The 15,339-nt window shown below is 45.1% G+C and overlaps 1 protein-coding gene across 7 annotated transcripts in view; it reads right to left on the bottom strand.

The window, feature by feature from the left end:
- Positions 1-331: 331 nt before the first annotated feature.
- The window catches only part of LOC307217693 (uncharacterized protein), a 29,928-nt gene continuing 14,920 nt past the window's right edge, over positions 332-15,339 (bottom strand). For 5 of the 7 annotated variants that reach the window (XM_079979408.1, XM_079979402.1, XM_079979405.1 and 2 more), the window contains exons 6-13: positions 11,922-12,006; positions 10,851-10,914; positions 9,970-10,049; positions 9,064-9,273; positions 7,923-7,979; positions 7,237-7,377; positions 7,058-7,125; positions 6,138-6,490 (exon numbers count right to left, since the gene is read on the bottom strand). In XM_079979408.1, coding sequence (XP_079835534.1) covers positions 6,175-6,490; positions 7,058-7,125; positions 7,237-7,377; positions 7,923-7,979; positions 9,064-9,273; positions 9,970-10,049; positions 10,851-10,914; positions 11,922-12,006 — 1,021 coding nt within the window. In that variant the 3' untranslated portion in view covers positions 6,138-6,174. Of the gene's footprint in view, positions 2,438-5,626; positions 5,694-6,137; positions 6,491-7,057; positions 7,126-7,236; positions 7,378-7,922; positions 7,980-9,063; positions 9,274-9,969; positions 10,050-10,850; positions 10,915-11,921; positions 12,007-15,339 lie in introns of those variants that run through there. The other 2 variants (XM_079979404.1, XM_079979403.1) reach the window with 2 other exon arrangements.

Below are 15,339 nucleotides of genomic sequence, written 5' to 3'. Positions count from 1 at the left end.
CAGTATATTTTGCTGGACACGATCCACAGGATGATGCTTGGAATACAGGAGGAATGAGAGAGGTAAACCCATCAAAGGAACCCTGTGCTCAGTTCATCCATCAACAGACGACATCAGAAGAATGTCAAAGAGAAAGCTGGAGTTACAGATAGGTAGCCATGTTGGTCTGCCATAGTCAAAACAAAAAATTCCTTCCAGTAGCACCTTAAAGACCAACTAAGTTAGTTCTAGGTATGAGCTTTCGTGTGCATCTGAAGAAGTGTGCATGCACACGAAAGCTCATACCTAGAACTAACTTAGTTGGTCTTTAAGGTGCTACTGGAAGAAAGAGAAAGCTGGATTAGGCCAATGGCCCATTTAGTCCAGCATCCTGCTCCCCCAGTTGCCAAACAGTTGCCTGTGGGAAACCAGGGAGCAGGATTGGAGCACAAGATCCCTCTTCCCTCCTGCTGTGAAGGCAGAGCATCGCCATCCGGGCTAGAAGCCATGCAGAGCCCTTGAAAGACAAGACTGGAAAGACACAAACCACTTGCAAGCTCTCTCACGCAAGCTTCCTTGAAATGAATGGGAGCTGTGCAAAGCCTGCTCAGGAATCCTTGTGTGGTTCCCGTCTGTTCCAAAGGGGTTTGCAAACACACACAGACACAAGTCCCACACATGGGTTGCACACATTGCCTTTTGCCACAACTCAGAAGTTTAAAGCAATTCTATTTCTTGCATGCTGCTTAACTATGGGAATACTAGTAATTCCAAGGCTGGGAAAAGCATTTTCTGCCAACCCCCCCCCCCCCCCCCCCCGTGCATGGTTGGTGCAACAGAAGGAGCTGGATCCAAATTTAGAGGAAATACTAAGACACAATTCCAGCCACTTGGCTTTTCATGCAGGGCTCCAGAGGGCATCATTGCTTGGGGATGAGAGACATCAAAAGGTATTCCTAGGTTGAAGAAAAAGGAAGAGTTCCAAATGGGCTTCCCAATTCCGGAAGTGGGACCATTAAACCATTAATTAAACCATTAATTCTGCTTTTTGACCCCTCCAAGCTGCTGCTCCCCCTCCGTCTCCCAAACCCAGTGCTAAGGGATTTCTCTGCAGCCTTCAGCACAGTTGATCCTCCTTGCTACCTTCGCTCCTTTTACGCCACCGGATTCCGTGACCTGACATTGGCTGGCTCTTTTCTGAGCTGCCGGATATCTTTTAGCCCCTTCACAGGGGAAACGCTTCCTTGGTTTCCTTTGGAGTCCCTCATAAACATGTCCCTTGCTGTTCTATCTCTGCCTGTTGGCCTCAGGCAACATCCCTGAACCCCATGTGGACTCAGGTGCCACATTTCCCATTCCTGACTCTGGGTCAGTCCCCCCTCCTTCAGGGAATGAGTGGGAGAGGGAGTTTGTCCAGTTGTCCATATGAAACCAGGAGCTCTTGGGCAAGAGAAGCCCATTCTGCTAGCCCACCTCCAGCCCCAGGGTGGCATAGAGCCCACCTCTGCCTCAGAGGGCTCAGCAGTCTTGGGAGAAGCACAGGCTTCCCACTTCTCTGCAAACGACAGCTCTTCAAGCCAGCCAGGCTCCTTTCAATGCAGACACTCATCTCCGCGCAGGTGGAGCCAACAGCTACAGCGGAACTGCACCTCCCAACTTAAGGCTCAGTCTGAGGATAGCTGCCTCTGAAACAGCACCTGAGCCCTCTCTTACGGGGGTTTCCAGTCTGAGCTTGCCATTGCTTTTGATAGAGCACTACCTCTGTACCCCAGAACTCCCTTTCACTCTCTCCAGTAGCTCATCCGCCTCACTCTGAGTAGCTGATATAAAGACATGTTCCTCCTCTGGATATCCCTTTCCATACCTGCCAGTGCAGGCTTTTAGACTGTAAGGTCCTTGGGGCACGAAGCTATCCTCTGAAAAACTGGCTCCACTTTGAGCTTTGCCCCCTACACCCCGGGGCTACGTATTACTGCTTCTTTGATATATGTATTTTATAGCCCGCCTTTTCCCCTGAGAGGACTCAAGACAGCATACAGATAAAAATACGAACCACTAAAAACACAGAAAAAACATCGTTAAATAACAATTAAACAGTGATAAAATTGAAACTATGTTTATACATAAGAAATCTATTAAAAACATACAGATCGTTACCATAAAAACTGCACTGCACCCGCCCTTTCATTAAAAGGAGTCAGTTCCCAACAGCCTTTTGGAACAAGAAAGGTTTCACCTGCCGGCAGAAGGAGAATAAGGAGGGAGCCAGGATGGCTTCTTCAGGGAGGCGTCTCCAGAGACTGGGAGCAGCCACCGAGAAGGCCCTGAGTAGCTCAAAACCTACATCTTGAAACATGGAAAACCCAAAAAGGACTCACCTTTGTACAGCTGGTTTTCACTCTCACCACATCACCCATGCCTGGAGCCAGCGGCAACAGGAACTCCTGCTCCAGATTGTCTGAAGAAAAGAAGCACAATCCGCATTTGGGCAAACAAGGTTACCTGTCCAGATTGGCATGTGACCATCTAGAAACTCTGCAGCAGGGAACTTGTGTTGCTCTGCTGCCAACCCCTTCCTCTGTCTAATGTCATTTACTGTGCCTGCTGTTGGCTATTTGCAGTTGAGTAGCGCTGCCTTAGAAAGCACTGCAAATAACAAGGCCAGTGGAAGTGATGGTATTCCAGCTGAACTATTTAAAATTTTAAAAGATGATGCTGTTAAGGTGCTACACTCAATATGCCAGCAAGTTTGGAAAACTCAGCAGTGGCCATAAGATCAGTCTACATCCCAATCCCAAAGAAGGGCAGTGCCAAAGAATGCTCCAACTATCGCACAGTTGCACTAATTTCTCATGCTAGCAAGGTTATGCTTAAAATTCTACAAGGAAGGCTCAAGCAGTATGTGGACCGAGAACTCCCAGAAGTGCAAGCTGGATTTAGAAGAGGCAGAGGAACCAGAGACCAAATTGCAAACATGCGCTGGATAATGGAGAAAGCTAGAGAGTTCCAGAAAGACATTTACTTCTGCTTCATTGACTATGCAAAAGCCTTTGACTGTGTCGACCATGGCAAACTATGGCAAGTTCTTAAAGAAATGGGAGTGCCTGATCACCTCATCTGTCTCCTGAGAAATCTTTATGTGGGACAAGAAGCAACAGTTAGAACTGGATATGGAACAACTGATTGGTTCAAAATTGGGAAAGGAGTACGACAAGGCTGCATTTTGTCTCCCTGCTTATTTAACTTATATGCAGAATTCATCATGCGAAAGGCTGGGCTGGATGAATCCCTAGCCGGAATTAAGATTGCCGGAAGAAATATCAACAACCTCAGATATGCAGATGACACAACCTTGATGGCAGAAAGTGAGGAGGAATTAAAGAACCTTTTATTGAGGGTGAAAGAGGAGAGTGCAAAATATGGTCTGAAGCTCAACATCAAAAAAACGAAGATCATGGCTACTGGTCCCATCACCTCCTGGCAAATAGAAGGGGAAGAAATGGAGGCAGTGAGAGATTTTACTTTCTTGGGCTCCATGATCACTGCAGATGGTGACAGCAGCCACGAAATTAAAAGACGCCTGCTTCTTGGGAGAAGGGCAATGACAGGCCTAGACAGCATCTTGAGAAGTAGAGACATCACCTTGCCAACAAAGGTCCGTATAGTTAAAGCTATGGTTTTCCCAGTAATGATGTATGGAAGTGAGAGCTGGACCATAAAGAAGGCTGATCGCCGAAGAATTGATGCTTTTGAATTATGGTGCTGTAGGAGACTCTTGAGAGTCCCATGGACTGCAAGAAGATCAAACCTCTCCATTCTGAAGGAAATCAGCCCTGAGTGCTCACTGGAAGGACAGATTGTGAAGCTGAGGCTCCAGTACTTTGGCCACCTCATGAGAAGAGAAGACTCCCTGGAGAAGACCCTGATGTTGGGAAAGATGGAGGGCACAAGGAGAAGGGGGCGACAGAGGACGAGATGGTTGGATAGTGTTTTCGAGGTTACCAGCATGAGTCTGACCAAGCTGCGGGGGGCAGTGGAAGACAGGAGTGCCTGGCGTTCTCTGGTCCATGGGGTCACGAAGAGTCGGACACGACTAAACGACTAAACAACAACAACAGCGCTGCAGAGAGCTTGCTGGGGAGACCATGCATAACAAGGAACTCAAAAATAACTTTAACAAGGTTTTAATAACAAAACGAAAACTCCTTTTACACTAAAGATAATAACAACAAACGTGACCCAACCACCAACCCATCATCCCCCAGGGTAAAGAGAGAGCTAGGTGCTGCTCTTTATATACTATACCCAATTGCTGACACAGCTTAATTAACACAACTTAGCAGCACCTGCTACGTTTCACAGCTGTAACACTGGGTCTCATTATTTGCCCTGGCCCTTAAAGACATACACAACTTGTGAAACAATAATGAACCTTCACATTTTAAAGTGACCATTCAACACCTGCTGCCCCCTAATTTCAGGTTTGTCCCTAATGAAATGATCCATTGCATTTGGACTAACGCCCATGGAAGCTGCCCTCCTAGAATTGGCTGATCTTGAAACTGCTCAGCTATATGCTATTGTTCAGACACACACTATGTCACAGACACACACACACACAGAAAATTGACATGACTAATTCAAATTGCCATTATAGATTACTTGAACAAGTTCTGTTCATAATGAGTGCTAATTTTAAAGTTAATACTTTTAGCATATTCAGAGATGAGTCAAACTCCTTCTTCTATCATTTAGGTTTTTATCATTTGTCTGTGCGACTTCTCTCTAGATATGCTTTTTAAAAATAATGATATTAGATGCTGCCAAAACTATTTTTTTTTATAATAATTTTTATTAGTTTTCCAATTTTAAAACAAAACAACCACAACAACATAAAAACATCGACAAATACAAACAAACACACAAATATAAGTTCTTAACCTCATTTTCATAAGCCTCCTTTCTCGGACTTCCCCATACCTCACCCTTTTTACATCCTTATTTTACAATTTTTCAGCAACCATTTTAGCCAATTAAATTTAAATTTGTTATCTTTCTCAATTTCACCTTAAATCATCAAACATTTTCGGCTGTAATTCTGCATCTTCCTTCCCCTTGACATTTTAACACTCATCAATATTGTAACAGTTCTTAAGATAAGCTTTGAATTTCTTCCAATCTTCCTCCACCGTCTCTTTCTCTTGGTCGCGGATTCTGCCAGTCATTTCTGCCAATCCCATAAAGTCAAGCTGCCAAAACTATTTTGCTTTAATGATCGTTAACTGTGTTGAATCAAAATTGCAATGCATGGGTTTGGGGCATATAATTTATCAAATATTTTCCTGAAGATGTCTAACCTTTCTAAATTATCTCCCTCAAATGAAAATTTTCTGAGCACATATTTGAAGTGGTAGGTTTACTGTCCCTTTAACATGGCAGTTATAGAATGAACTTGGCTGAAAAAATTAGCTATTGGACTCAGTTTCTGCTACACAGAAATTAGACAATTAGATTTGTTCTTTGAACAGAGCAAAATCGTCGCAAACCTAACAGATGTGGGACTGTCCCTAACACAACTGTACCCACCAACTGTCAAGGTTCCTCTGAAGCAAGTACCCACCCCTCACAAAACTGGACAAATTCTTACCCAGCAATGCAACAGGATCCTCAAATTCCAATAGGGTTTCCAGCATGCCAACTACGTTGGATAGGTCCTGTTTTGGGATGAAGAAATGTCATTACCAAAGTCCAAGAAACAGCCCAGAAGCAAAAGCACCTGAAGCGACGAACCTGCAGCAATGCAATTAGGGTGGTTTGCATGGGGAGTCAGCACAAAGACTGTCCTGTGGTGGATTGTCTAATGGTTGCTTATTCCACACGCCCAGAAATTTAAATGGGGCTACTGTGCAAACCCCACTGACTGGTGCAGTAGCATTCCAAGAAGATTGTGGAGAATTATTTCAGGTGAGTCGTGCACCGCAGATCAGAACCTTCTGTCTCCTACTCCAGGGAAGTTCCACGGAATGAGGGGAATGCAGGGGATCCTTCAAGGAATCCGCTGGAGGGGAGAGTGCTCTGCTGCTTGAATCCTGCTTGTGGGTTTCCCACAGGGATCTGGTTGGCCACTGTGAGAGTAGGACTCCAAGGCAAACTCTCTTGAATTATTGCATTAGCTTCTTTTGCTGCTGCACCACACTACTGGCTCATGTTATGCTTGTGGTCTATTAACAACCCAAGTATGCAAGCTTTCACACACTCCTCCTGTTGCTCCTGGTGCGGGGGGGGGGGCAGGAATGGCAAAATGCAAAGGGAGGGCAGGGGTGGCTGGGGTGAGCTGTAAGGGGAAGAGGTTTGGGGGGTAAGGTGCAAAGAGAGAGGGGCTGCAAGCAGGTGGAGGCGGGATATGTGGGGGTGGCAAGCAATGCGAACAGGGATGCAGCCTCTAGTATGATCACATAAATTGAAACATAAGGAAGAACTTACACCCCTCATATGTATTTGAAGAAATCCACTGAAAATAAGGAAACCACATGTTAGACTTGGCATACTGTAAGGTTCCTGTGAACAACATCTGCCAGGAGCCCCCAAGAAGCTGTTTGCAGTGATATCAAGCTGAGATCCCAAGGCCTTAGGTAGTCCCTAAGGTGACTTGGAGCTAAGTTGTTCAGGGCTTTGTAAGTTAATACAAGGACCTTGAACCTGGCTCAGTAGTAGATGGGCAGCCAGTCAGTGATGGAGGAAGAGGAGTGCAGGAGGCACTGTGGCAGTTCATCACTGTGGGAGGCAGTGGAAGACAGGGGTGCCTGGCATGCTCTGGTCCAGGGGGTCACGAAGAGTCGGACAGGACTAAATGACTAAAGAACAACAACAAACTGTTGCCCTGCAGACTGTGCTGTATCTTACTTGTGAGCCATGTCTCTAGCTGCATTTACACTTTACGGCAGATGACGAATAGAAAGAAAATATGAAACACAACATTAAACTATCTACTTAGCAAAAATGATGCATTGGCACTGCTAGCACCATCCTGCTTGTGTGAGCAAAGCATGTGACAGCAAGGCAAGTGGTCTGGTCCTACCTTTCTAGAGACAACGAGACCTTCAGCTTGTTGTCTGCAATCGAAGTATCAGCTGGTGCATAGTAAGTCTGCCATGAAAGGAAGCAAAAGAGGAGCCGTTCAGCAGAGAGAGATGGACACCATCCCCTGGGAAGTTCTCCTGCACAAGGCTCTGCAGAGAGAGCTGGGCCGAAACTTACTTCATCTAGTCTCCAGACGGAGATCCCCTCAGCATTAAACGTCTCCAGCTTCAATAGATGAATCACGTAAAGCCTGCCAAAGTTGCTATAGAATCGAGGTGGTTCATGAGCGGTTAAGTTCATCACATAGTTTTCTAACTCCTGCACAGATGTTGTTTAAATACAGGAATGAGGGCACAAATGATGAGTGTGTAGATAATAATTTAAAATGCAAAGCAAAGGAAACAACCTCCCTAAAACATCCAGGATGATGTTGGCACAGCCTGAAATAATTCAGAAATGCCTTCCTCATAGATCTGGGCACCTGTGTTTCCACAGGGAAATAACAGAGCAGTTCCAACGATGTTGTCTGTGTAGATGTAACGCACTGCTTTGCGAAAGCAAACCTTGCACCAGACGTGCAACAATACAGTATGTCAAGGAGCGTTCAGCTTGCTTTCCCTGACCTTTTGCCTTCCTGGCTAGAAAACAGGGTTTCCCCCCTGACCTTTTGGACTCTGTCCTGTAATGCATTGCTGAATAAAGGCTTTCTGACTGGGAGTTTGGTGTGAGCCTCTATCCTTCAACTCCCAAGGGGGAATTTATTCCATGCTGACTTCTGAGTAGACGTACTTACTATTATGCAAGTAAGACCAGGCAAGAGGGAAAGGAGGGTTCAGAAGCCGAGCAGATAAAAAGCCACTCACCTCATCAGAAACTTGCCCTGGAAGCAGAGGCTGAACACTTTCCAACATGCAAAAGCCCTGGGAGGTATATGAAATGACAAGTAATTATTATTATGATGTTCATTATTATATTTAATTATACAGTGGTACCTCAGGTTAAAGGGACGCGGGTGGCGCTGTGGGTTAAACCACAGAGCCTAGGACTTGCTGATCAGAATGTTGGCAGTTCGAATCCCCGTGACGGGGTGAGCTCCCGTTGTGCGGTCCCAGCTCCTGCCACCCTAGCAATTTGAAAGCACATCAAAGTGCAAGTAGATAAATAGGTACCGCTCCGGCAGGAAGGTAAACGGCATTTCCGTGCGCTGCTCTGGTTCGCCAGAAGTGGCTTAGTCATGCTGGCCACATGACCCGGAATCTGTACGCCGGCCCCCTCGGCCAGTAAAGCGAGATGAGTGCCACAACCCCAGAGTCGTCCACGACTGGACCTAATGGTCAGGGGTCCCTTTACCTTTACTTTAACTCAGGTTAAGAACTTAATTTGTTCTGGAGGTTCGTTCTTAACCTGAAACTGTTCCACTGTATCCCGCCTTCTTCCCAGGCAAGGACTCAAAGTGGCTAACAGATAAAATAGAAACAACTAAAAACAGAGAAAAAACACTAATCATTAAAAAGGAATTAAACACTGATTAGAATTATATATAAGTCTGCCTGTGTGATCCATTAAAACCTACAGATAATTGCAATAAAAACATCACAGCACCCGTTCTTTCCTTCAAAACAGTTAGTTCCCAAAGGCCAATGGGAGGACAATAAAGAGGGAGCCAGTCTGGCTTCTCTCGGGAGGGAGCAGCCAGGCAATGGAAAATCCCAACGGACGGCATTGGACCAGCATCTATTCACTCTTCTTCTCTCTGTCCCTGCCCTCCACACAGCTAGTCTCCATATGCCAGAGCCACACTCTGGCCTTGAGTCACAGCTCCTTGGGGCTCCAAATCACATGTGCAGCTTGATGTGACTCAACATGTGACCTAATATGCCATCTAGCGCTCCATGCCTGCCACTAGGAACTGCCAACATGACATGAGAGAGGGCACAGGTCTGGGGTACAGGTGAGGCACCCCCTGCACAGTTTCCACTTGGGCCAGGGTTTGGCCCCACTCACCATTTTGTGGTTCTTATCCAGAATGATGGGCTTTATCGGTTGTAGGAGTTGGGCAAAGTTCCAGTCCAGCTGCTTCATCGCCATGGCAATGTCAGTGACAGCTTCCTTGTGCATTTTAGGAAGAGAGTCCAAGAGGCTGGCAAGCCTCTCTTTTGCTCCACTGCCTGCTTCTTCTGCTCTGCCGTCCGACTTTCCTTCTTCTTCCGAGACCTGGCAACAGCAGCAAAAGAAGTACATAGTTGAACTATGGAACTCACTCCTACAGGACGCAGTGGGAGCCACCGATCTAGAAGACTTTAGAAGAGGACTGGACAAAATTCACAGAGGAGAGGGCCGTGAATGGCTATCAGCCACGATGGCTATGCCCTGCCTGCACAGCTGAAGGCAAGCAATAATTCTGAATCGCAGTTGCAGGAAAACACAGGAGGGGAGAGGAGGCTTATGGGCTTGAATCCTGCTTGCTGGTTTCCCATTGGGGCGTCTGGTCAGCCACTGCGCTGTATGATCTGTTCAGCTCAACAGTTGGGCAGCTGCATTCTGCAGGAACTGAAGCTTCCCAAATCATTTTCAAAGGCTGCCCCATGTATGAAGTTTCTGAATGGTTTCCAAAGGCCACTCACGTGCAGCGCATTGCCACACGCCAACCTTGAGGTTACCAGAGCATAGATTACTGTAGCCAAGTTATTCCTGTCCAGATAGGGTCATAGTTGAGCCATCACCATGGCCGTGGAGTGCCATTGCAAGTCCCTAACTACTTTTCGGGTTGAGATGGTGTTCCTCCTGATTGGGAACAAAAACTTTTGAAGCCTGATGAATAGTTACCAGGGCAGAGAGTGTAGGCAAGCCCTTGGCCCCCTGAATCCCTTTTCAGAGAAGCAGGAGCGCATGGCGCTGGTTGGTACTTACACGCAGCTCGAGGATGAGAGTGTCGTTTCTCAGAAGGAAGCTCTCGAGAAAGTACTGGATCCCAGGAGGTGACAAGTCAACTGCAGGGAAGCCAAGAATTTATATATTTATTTATTGCATTTGTATCGCACCTTTTCGCCAAGGAACTCAAGGTGTCATCCGCGACCCTTCCTCTCCTCATTTAATCGCCACAACAACCCTGTGAGGTTGGTTAATCTGAGAGGCAGTGCCTGGCCCTCAAGGTCACTCAGTGAGAGCTTTGTGGCCGAGTTGGGATCTGAACCATGGTCTCCCACTTCCTCCTCTGACACTCTACCCACTACACCACACTGCCTCTCAAGCAAGGAGACTCATTCAGTCTTGGTACTCTTTAACTAAGAAGCAAATGTCTTTACTCCATGGCCTCAGGGCTCCTGGAATATGCATTACCCGCACCAACCTCCCCTGTCTTTTAGGAAATCTTCCCAATTGCCCAATCTATTGAAATAATCCTTGCTATGGACTTCCCCATTCATTTCAATGGGGAGACTCTTTCCTCCCGCGCAACGGCATGCACACAAAGATCAGCGCCTTTGGCTGAATGAGTGGGGAAGACCACAGGACCAGTTACAGCATCAAAGGAACAGTATCGGAATTCTGAAGTTTTGCAATTCTGGTCTTCAAACATCATGTCTAATAAAAGCAGGGAGATATTTTGAAGGCACCGTTTCTCTCCCAAACCTAATGGCATCCATAGTCATTTAGCTCAAATTTGGGGAATGTGCATATTTCATTTACTCTCCCCATCCAAACCAGCATCAGAGGAATCTGCTTCAAGTAGCTTCTCCCTGATTTGCCTTAGCATTTCTTAAAGGAATGCGCAAAAGAAGGAAGCCGCTTACATAGACTCTGGCTCAGAAGGCAACCTCCAGGCCTAGACAGGGCAGACTGCAAGAGGCCACAGCTCTGAAATATAAAGCCAGAAAAGCAAAGCTACCTTTGAAGGTGACCCAGAAACTACAACTAATTCAGAATGTGGCAGCTAGACTGGTGACTGGGAGCGGCCGCCGAGACCACATAACACCAGTCTTGAAAGACCTACACTGGCTCCCAGTACGTTTCCGAGCACAATGCAAAGTGTTGGTCCTGACCTTGAAAGTCCTAAACGGCCTCGGCCCAGTATACCTGAAGGAGCGTCTCCACCCCCATCGTTCAGCCCGGACACTGAGGTCCAGCGCCAAGGGCCTTCTGGCAGTTCCCGTATTGCGAGAAGCAAAGCTGCAGGGAACCAGGCAGAGGGCCTTCTCGGTAGTGGTGCCCGCCCTGTGGAACGCCCTCCCATCAGGTGTCATATAGAACAACAACTACCAGACTTTTAGAAGACATCTGAAGGCAGCCCTGTTTAGGGAAGCTTTTAATGTTTGATGTATTACAGTATTTTAATATTTTTTTGGAAGCCACCCAGAGTGGCTGGGGAGGCCCAACCAGATGGGCGGGGTATAAATAAATTGTTGTTGTTGTTGTTGTTGTTGTTGTTGTTGTTGTTGTTGTTATAGTGAAAGTGGAAAACACAAGCCTTGAAACCAAGCCTTATGAGGAACAGCTGGGGGAGTTGGGTCTGTTTGGCCTGGAGAAGACGGAGAGGTGATATAGCAGACAAGCTTGCTCTGGCGTGAAGGACTCAAACCAATGGTTGAGATTGCAGCTAAACATCAGGAAGAACTTTCTGATGGGAAGAGTTGTTCGACAGTGGAACGGACTCCCTTGGGAGGTGGTGGATTCAGAGGTTTTAAAGCAAAGGATGAATTGCAAGGAGGGTGGATTAGATAACCTTTGAGATTTCCCCCCCCCCCCACTCTACAATTCTATGAACACCAGTAGCACCAAGAACATCATCAAAATCAATTCACTTAACATCAGCAGTCAGAGCCCTATGTACATTTCAACCTCAATTCCAGCAGGATAAGACCAACCTTTTCATCCAAAACAGGGATCAGTCTTTCCTCCAGAGCAATCTGCACCATTGGCGTGACACCCTCTATTGAAGTGCTGGAAGATCTGATGAGTGATAAAAATGGGAAAGAGATGCAAAAAGCTTGCAGAAGTTAGAGCAGCTGCCTGCAATTTAAATGAAAAGGTGCATCCTAGCAGTGCCTGTTAGGGCGTCATCCTACTCTCGAGTAGGACTCTGGCAGAGACACATGCTCGACTGGCATGTTCTCTCCCTCCTGGTCAATTATTCGGGAGCTTCCAAAGCTTTCTTCATTATTATTATTAATTTTTTAGAAAAATTTTCTTTTACAGATTTAAATGACACATTCATATCCACTATAATACCAAATTCTTTTGGACTTCCCCCCGCTCCCTCCACAATCCTCATAATTTTAAATTTATTTCACATTTCCTTTATGATTGTATTGCCAGTTGATTAATCTTTACAACTCTTATCCCTCTCACAATACCCTTTCTCATCACAAAGCCTTCCAAAGCTTTCTTCTGCCCAAACATCACAGTGACTGATGCCAACAGACATCAGCACACTTAGGGATCCACAGAGTCTTCGCAGTTTGCGTAACAGACCTCAGCAACTCAGCATTTTGGCTAATCAACTTTATTTACATATAAACACACACGGAGCACTGCAACATGGTTCCCTCTCTCTCTCTAACATCAGAAGGAAAGAGAAAGAACAAAGGACAATAGCGCCACTTCACGGAACAGAGTAACGCAAACATCCTTCCCACTCTGTGGAGTCAAAACATACACCGTCATGTGAAAGACAACAATCCCATGACTGCAATCACGGAGCAGGAATTCTAACAGTGCCGTTCCAAGCCCTTGGAAGACAGTAAAACAAACAAACCAGTGCATACAAACGCACACACTGCTGTACCATTAAAAATATACCACAGCGATCCACAACAATATACAAATGTAAAACTAGACAATGAAATCATAAAAAGTGAAAAACGAGTTAAAAGCAAATAGAAATTGAGACTTCCGGTTGACAGCGATCCGAGCGCAAGCGGGGATTTTCCCTCTTGGGGGATCCCGGGTTTTTCGGAGGATTGGGGGTGTCACAGGGCACAGTGACCCCTCGAAGTAGTGTCAGGAGGGTGTTCTGACACTCAGGTTCCCGCTGGCAGCCGAAATGCGAACCTCCCGGCCGTCAGGTAGCTCCCAAAAGGAGTGAAGAGAACGGTGGGGGGGAGAGCGGGTTGCAGGGAGGCCATAGCTACCTCCGAGAAACGAAGCCCCGGGCTTGCAAGGAGAGCTCTCAATTCTCGATTTGGAAGAAATTCGGACTTAATTGGATACAAAGAAGAATTCTAAATTAAGAAAAGAAACCGGATGAAAAAAATTGGAAGTCACGAGACCAGCTTTTTATCCGCAATCAGCTTAGACGCATGGAAACAACAAAGCGATTAAAAGTGAAAGTAAGTTACCGCTCGCGGCTGCTGTTTCTTCTCCCCTTTAACTGAATAAGAATAATCCTTTTTGGGGAAGATACAATTTATCAAGGAAGATCTAAAGGAAAAGGGGGGATAGAGGAACAAGACGGAGCTATTTAAGTCCTTTTTGGGGCTTGTGAATTTGATTTGGCGTAACTAGACTTTGGTGTTGTGCTGAAATAAAAACTGCGTAATAAAAGGGGATTTCCAGACTCCATTGTTAAAGTTTTACAAGATTGTCTGATGTTTGCCGAGGAAAGAAGGTTTTCAAATTGATCTGGACTATCGTTTCAGGATTAAACATAATTCGGCACACCCCCTCGATGGATTATTTCTTTTTTGTGGCAGTTTCTTTTTATTGAAATATTTAAATACTTGAGCAATTTAAAACAGTTTGGGGACTTTGCCCCTAGTGGTCAGAAGACACATAACAACTTGTTTTTTTCAGGTCCTTGTTTTTTTCTTTAATAAGCAACTCTCGGCTTTGGATTAAAAGAACTACTTATCCACACAAATTTGGATTAGCCTAATTGGTGGCAGAAGAAATATTTATTTATATTGATTTAAGGATTAGCCTAATTGGTGGCAGAAGATTGGTTTGGATATTAATATTTGAAGAATTTTTCCTTGGGTTCCATCTGGCTTCAGCAATTTCTAAGAGTTGGGTCACATCTAAAACAAATACCTGTACCTATGGATTAGCCTAATTGGTGTCAAGAAATACCTGTACCTATGGATTAGCCTAATCGGTGGCAAGAAGACGTTTACAGACAATTCTAACCGTTGGGATTTAATCTGACTATATTTGATTATATTTGATTATATTGAGATTCGGACTGGATTTGATGGATTATAAATGGATGAAAGTGTTATTTGTATTTTGATAAAAGTGTCATTTATATGTTTGATATAAGAATTGTTTTGAGGAGGGACACAGTATATATTGGGGTTTGGATCCAACTGAATTAGGGAAGTAGTGGGATTGATTCACCAGAAAAGGGAACGGGCTAGGAAAGAAGGAGAAGGAGAAAATGTCTCACTCACAGAAGAAAGCTGGGGAAGGAGGAACACCAGGAGAAAGAAGAGGTTCAAAACCAGAGGCAGATTTCAAAGCTGAAATTTTAAAAATGTTTGCAGAAATCAGACAAAGTGAAAAGAATTTGGAGGATAAATTAGAACATGTAGATACTAGAATTGAGCAGGTGGATAACAAAATAGGCAAAATGGACCAAAAAATTGATGACACAGTAAAAGAATTGAAAGGCCAATTAAAAGAAGTTATTAAAAGAACACAATCTGTTGAGGAAGGATTAAAAAGGACAAAAGTGGAGATAAAAGAAGTCAAAAAAGAAGAGGAGAAGATGAAAGCAGGAATCTCAGAAATGAGTAAGACACAGGAGGAGTTATGGGATGCAATCTCCATGAACGAATTGAGGCAACGGGAGGTGAACCTAAGGCTGAGAGCAGTTCCAGAGGTTCAAGGAGAAGACATCAAAGATAAATTAATAACGGAAATTGCTCAGTGGTTGGAATTACAAAAAGAAGATGTAGAGAAGAGGGTTCAAAACGCATTTAGGATGAGAGTAAGGACAACTAAGACAAGGAAGGTTACAGGAGATTGCTTGATCACCTTTAAAGACAAAGACATGAGGAATTTAATACTCCAAAAAAACAGAGAGAAGCGACTGAATATTGATGGGAGCCATATAATTATTTTTAAAGACATACCGGTGAGATTGCTGAAACGGAGAGACCCATATAAACTATTGGTCCAAATTCTGAAGAAAAACAAGATTGAATTCAAATGGGAATTCCCTCAGGGGATTTCTTTTGTATACAAAGCCAAGAGACACAGACTTACAAGTCCCGAAGAAACAAGTAAGTTCCAGAGACGTTACAAAGAATTGACGGCAGAAGAGGAAGAGGAAGAAGGCGCGGT

The sequence above is a fragment of the Podarcis cretensis genome, assembly GCF_951804945.1.
Source record: "Podarcis cretensis genome assembly, chromosome: 6".
NCBI classification, from domain to species: Eukaryota; Metazoa; Chordata; class Lepidosauria; order Squamata; family Lacertidae; genus Podarcis; species Podarcis cretensis.
The sequence above is the reverse complement of the archived record's forward strand: the minus strand, read 5'-3'. Positions and strand labels throughout refer to the sequence as shown.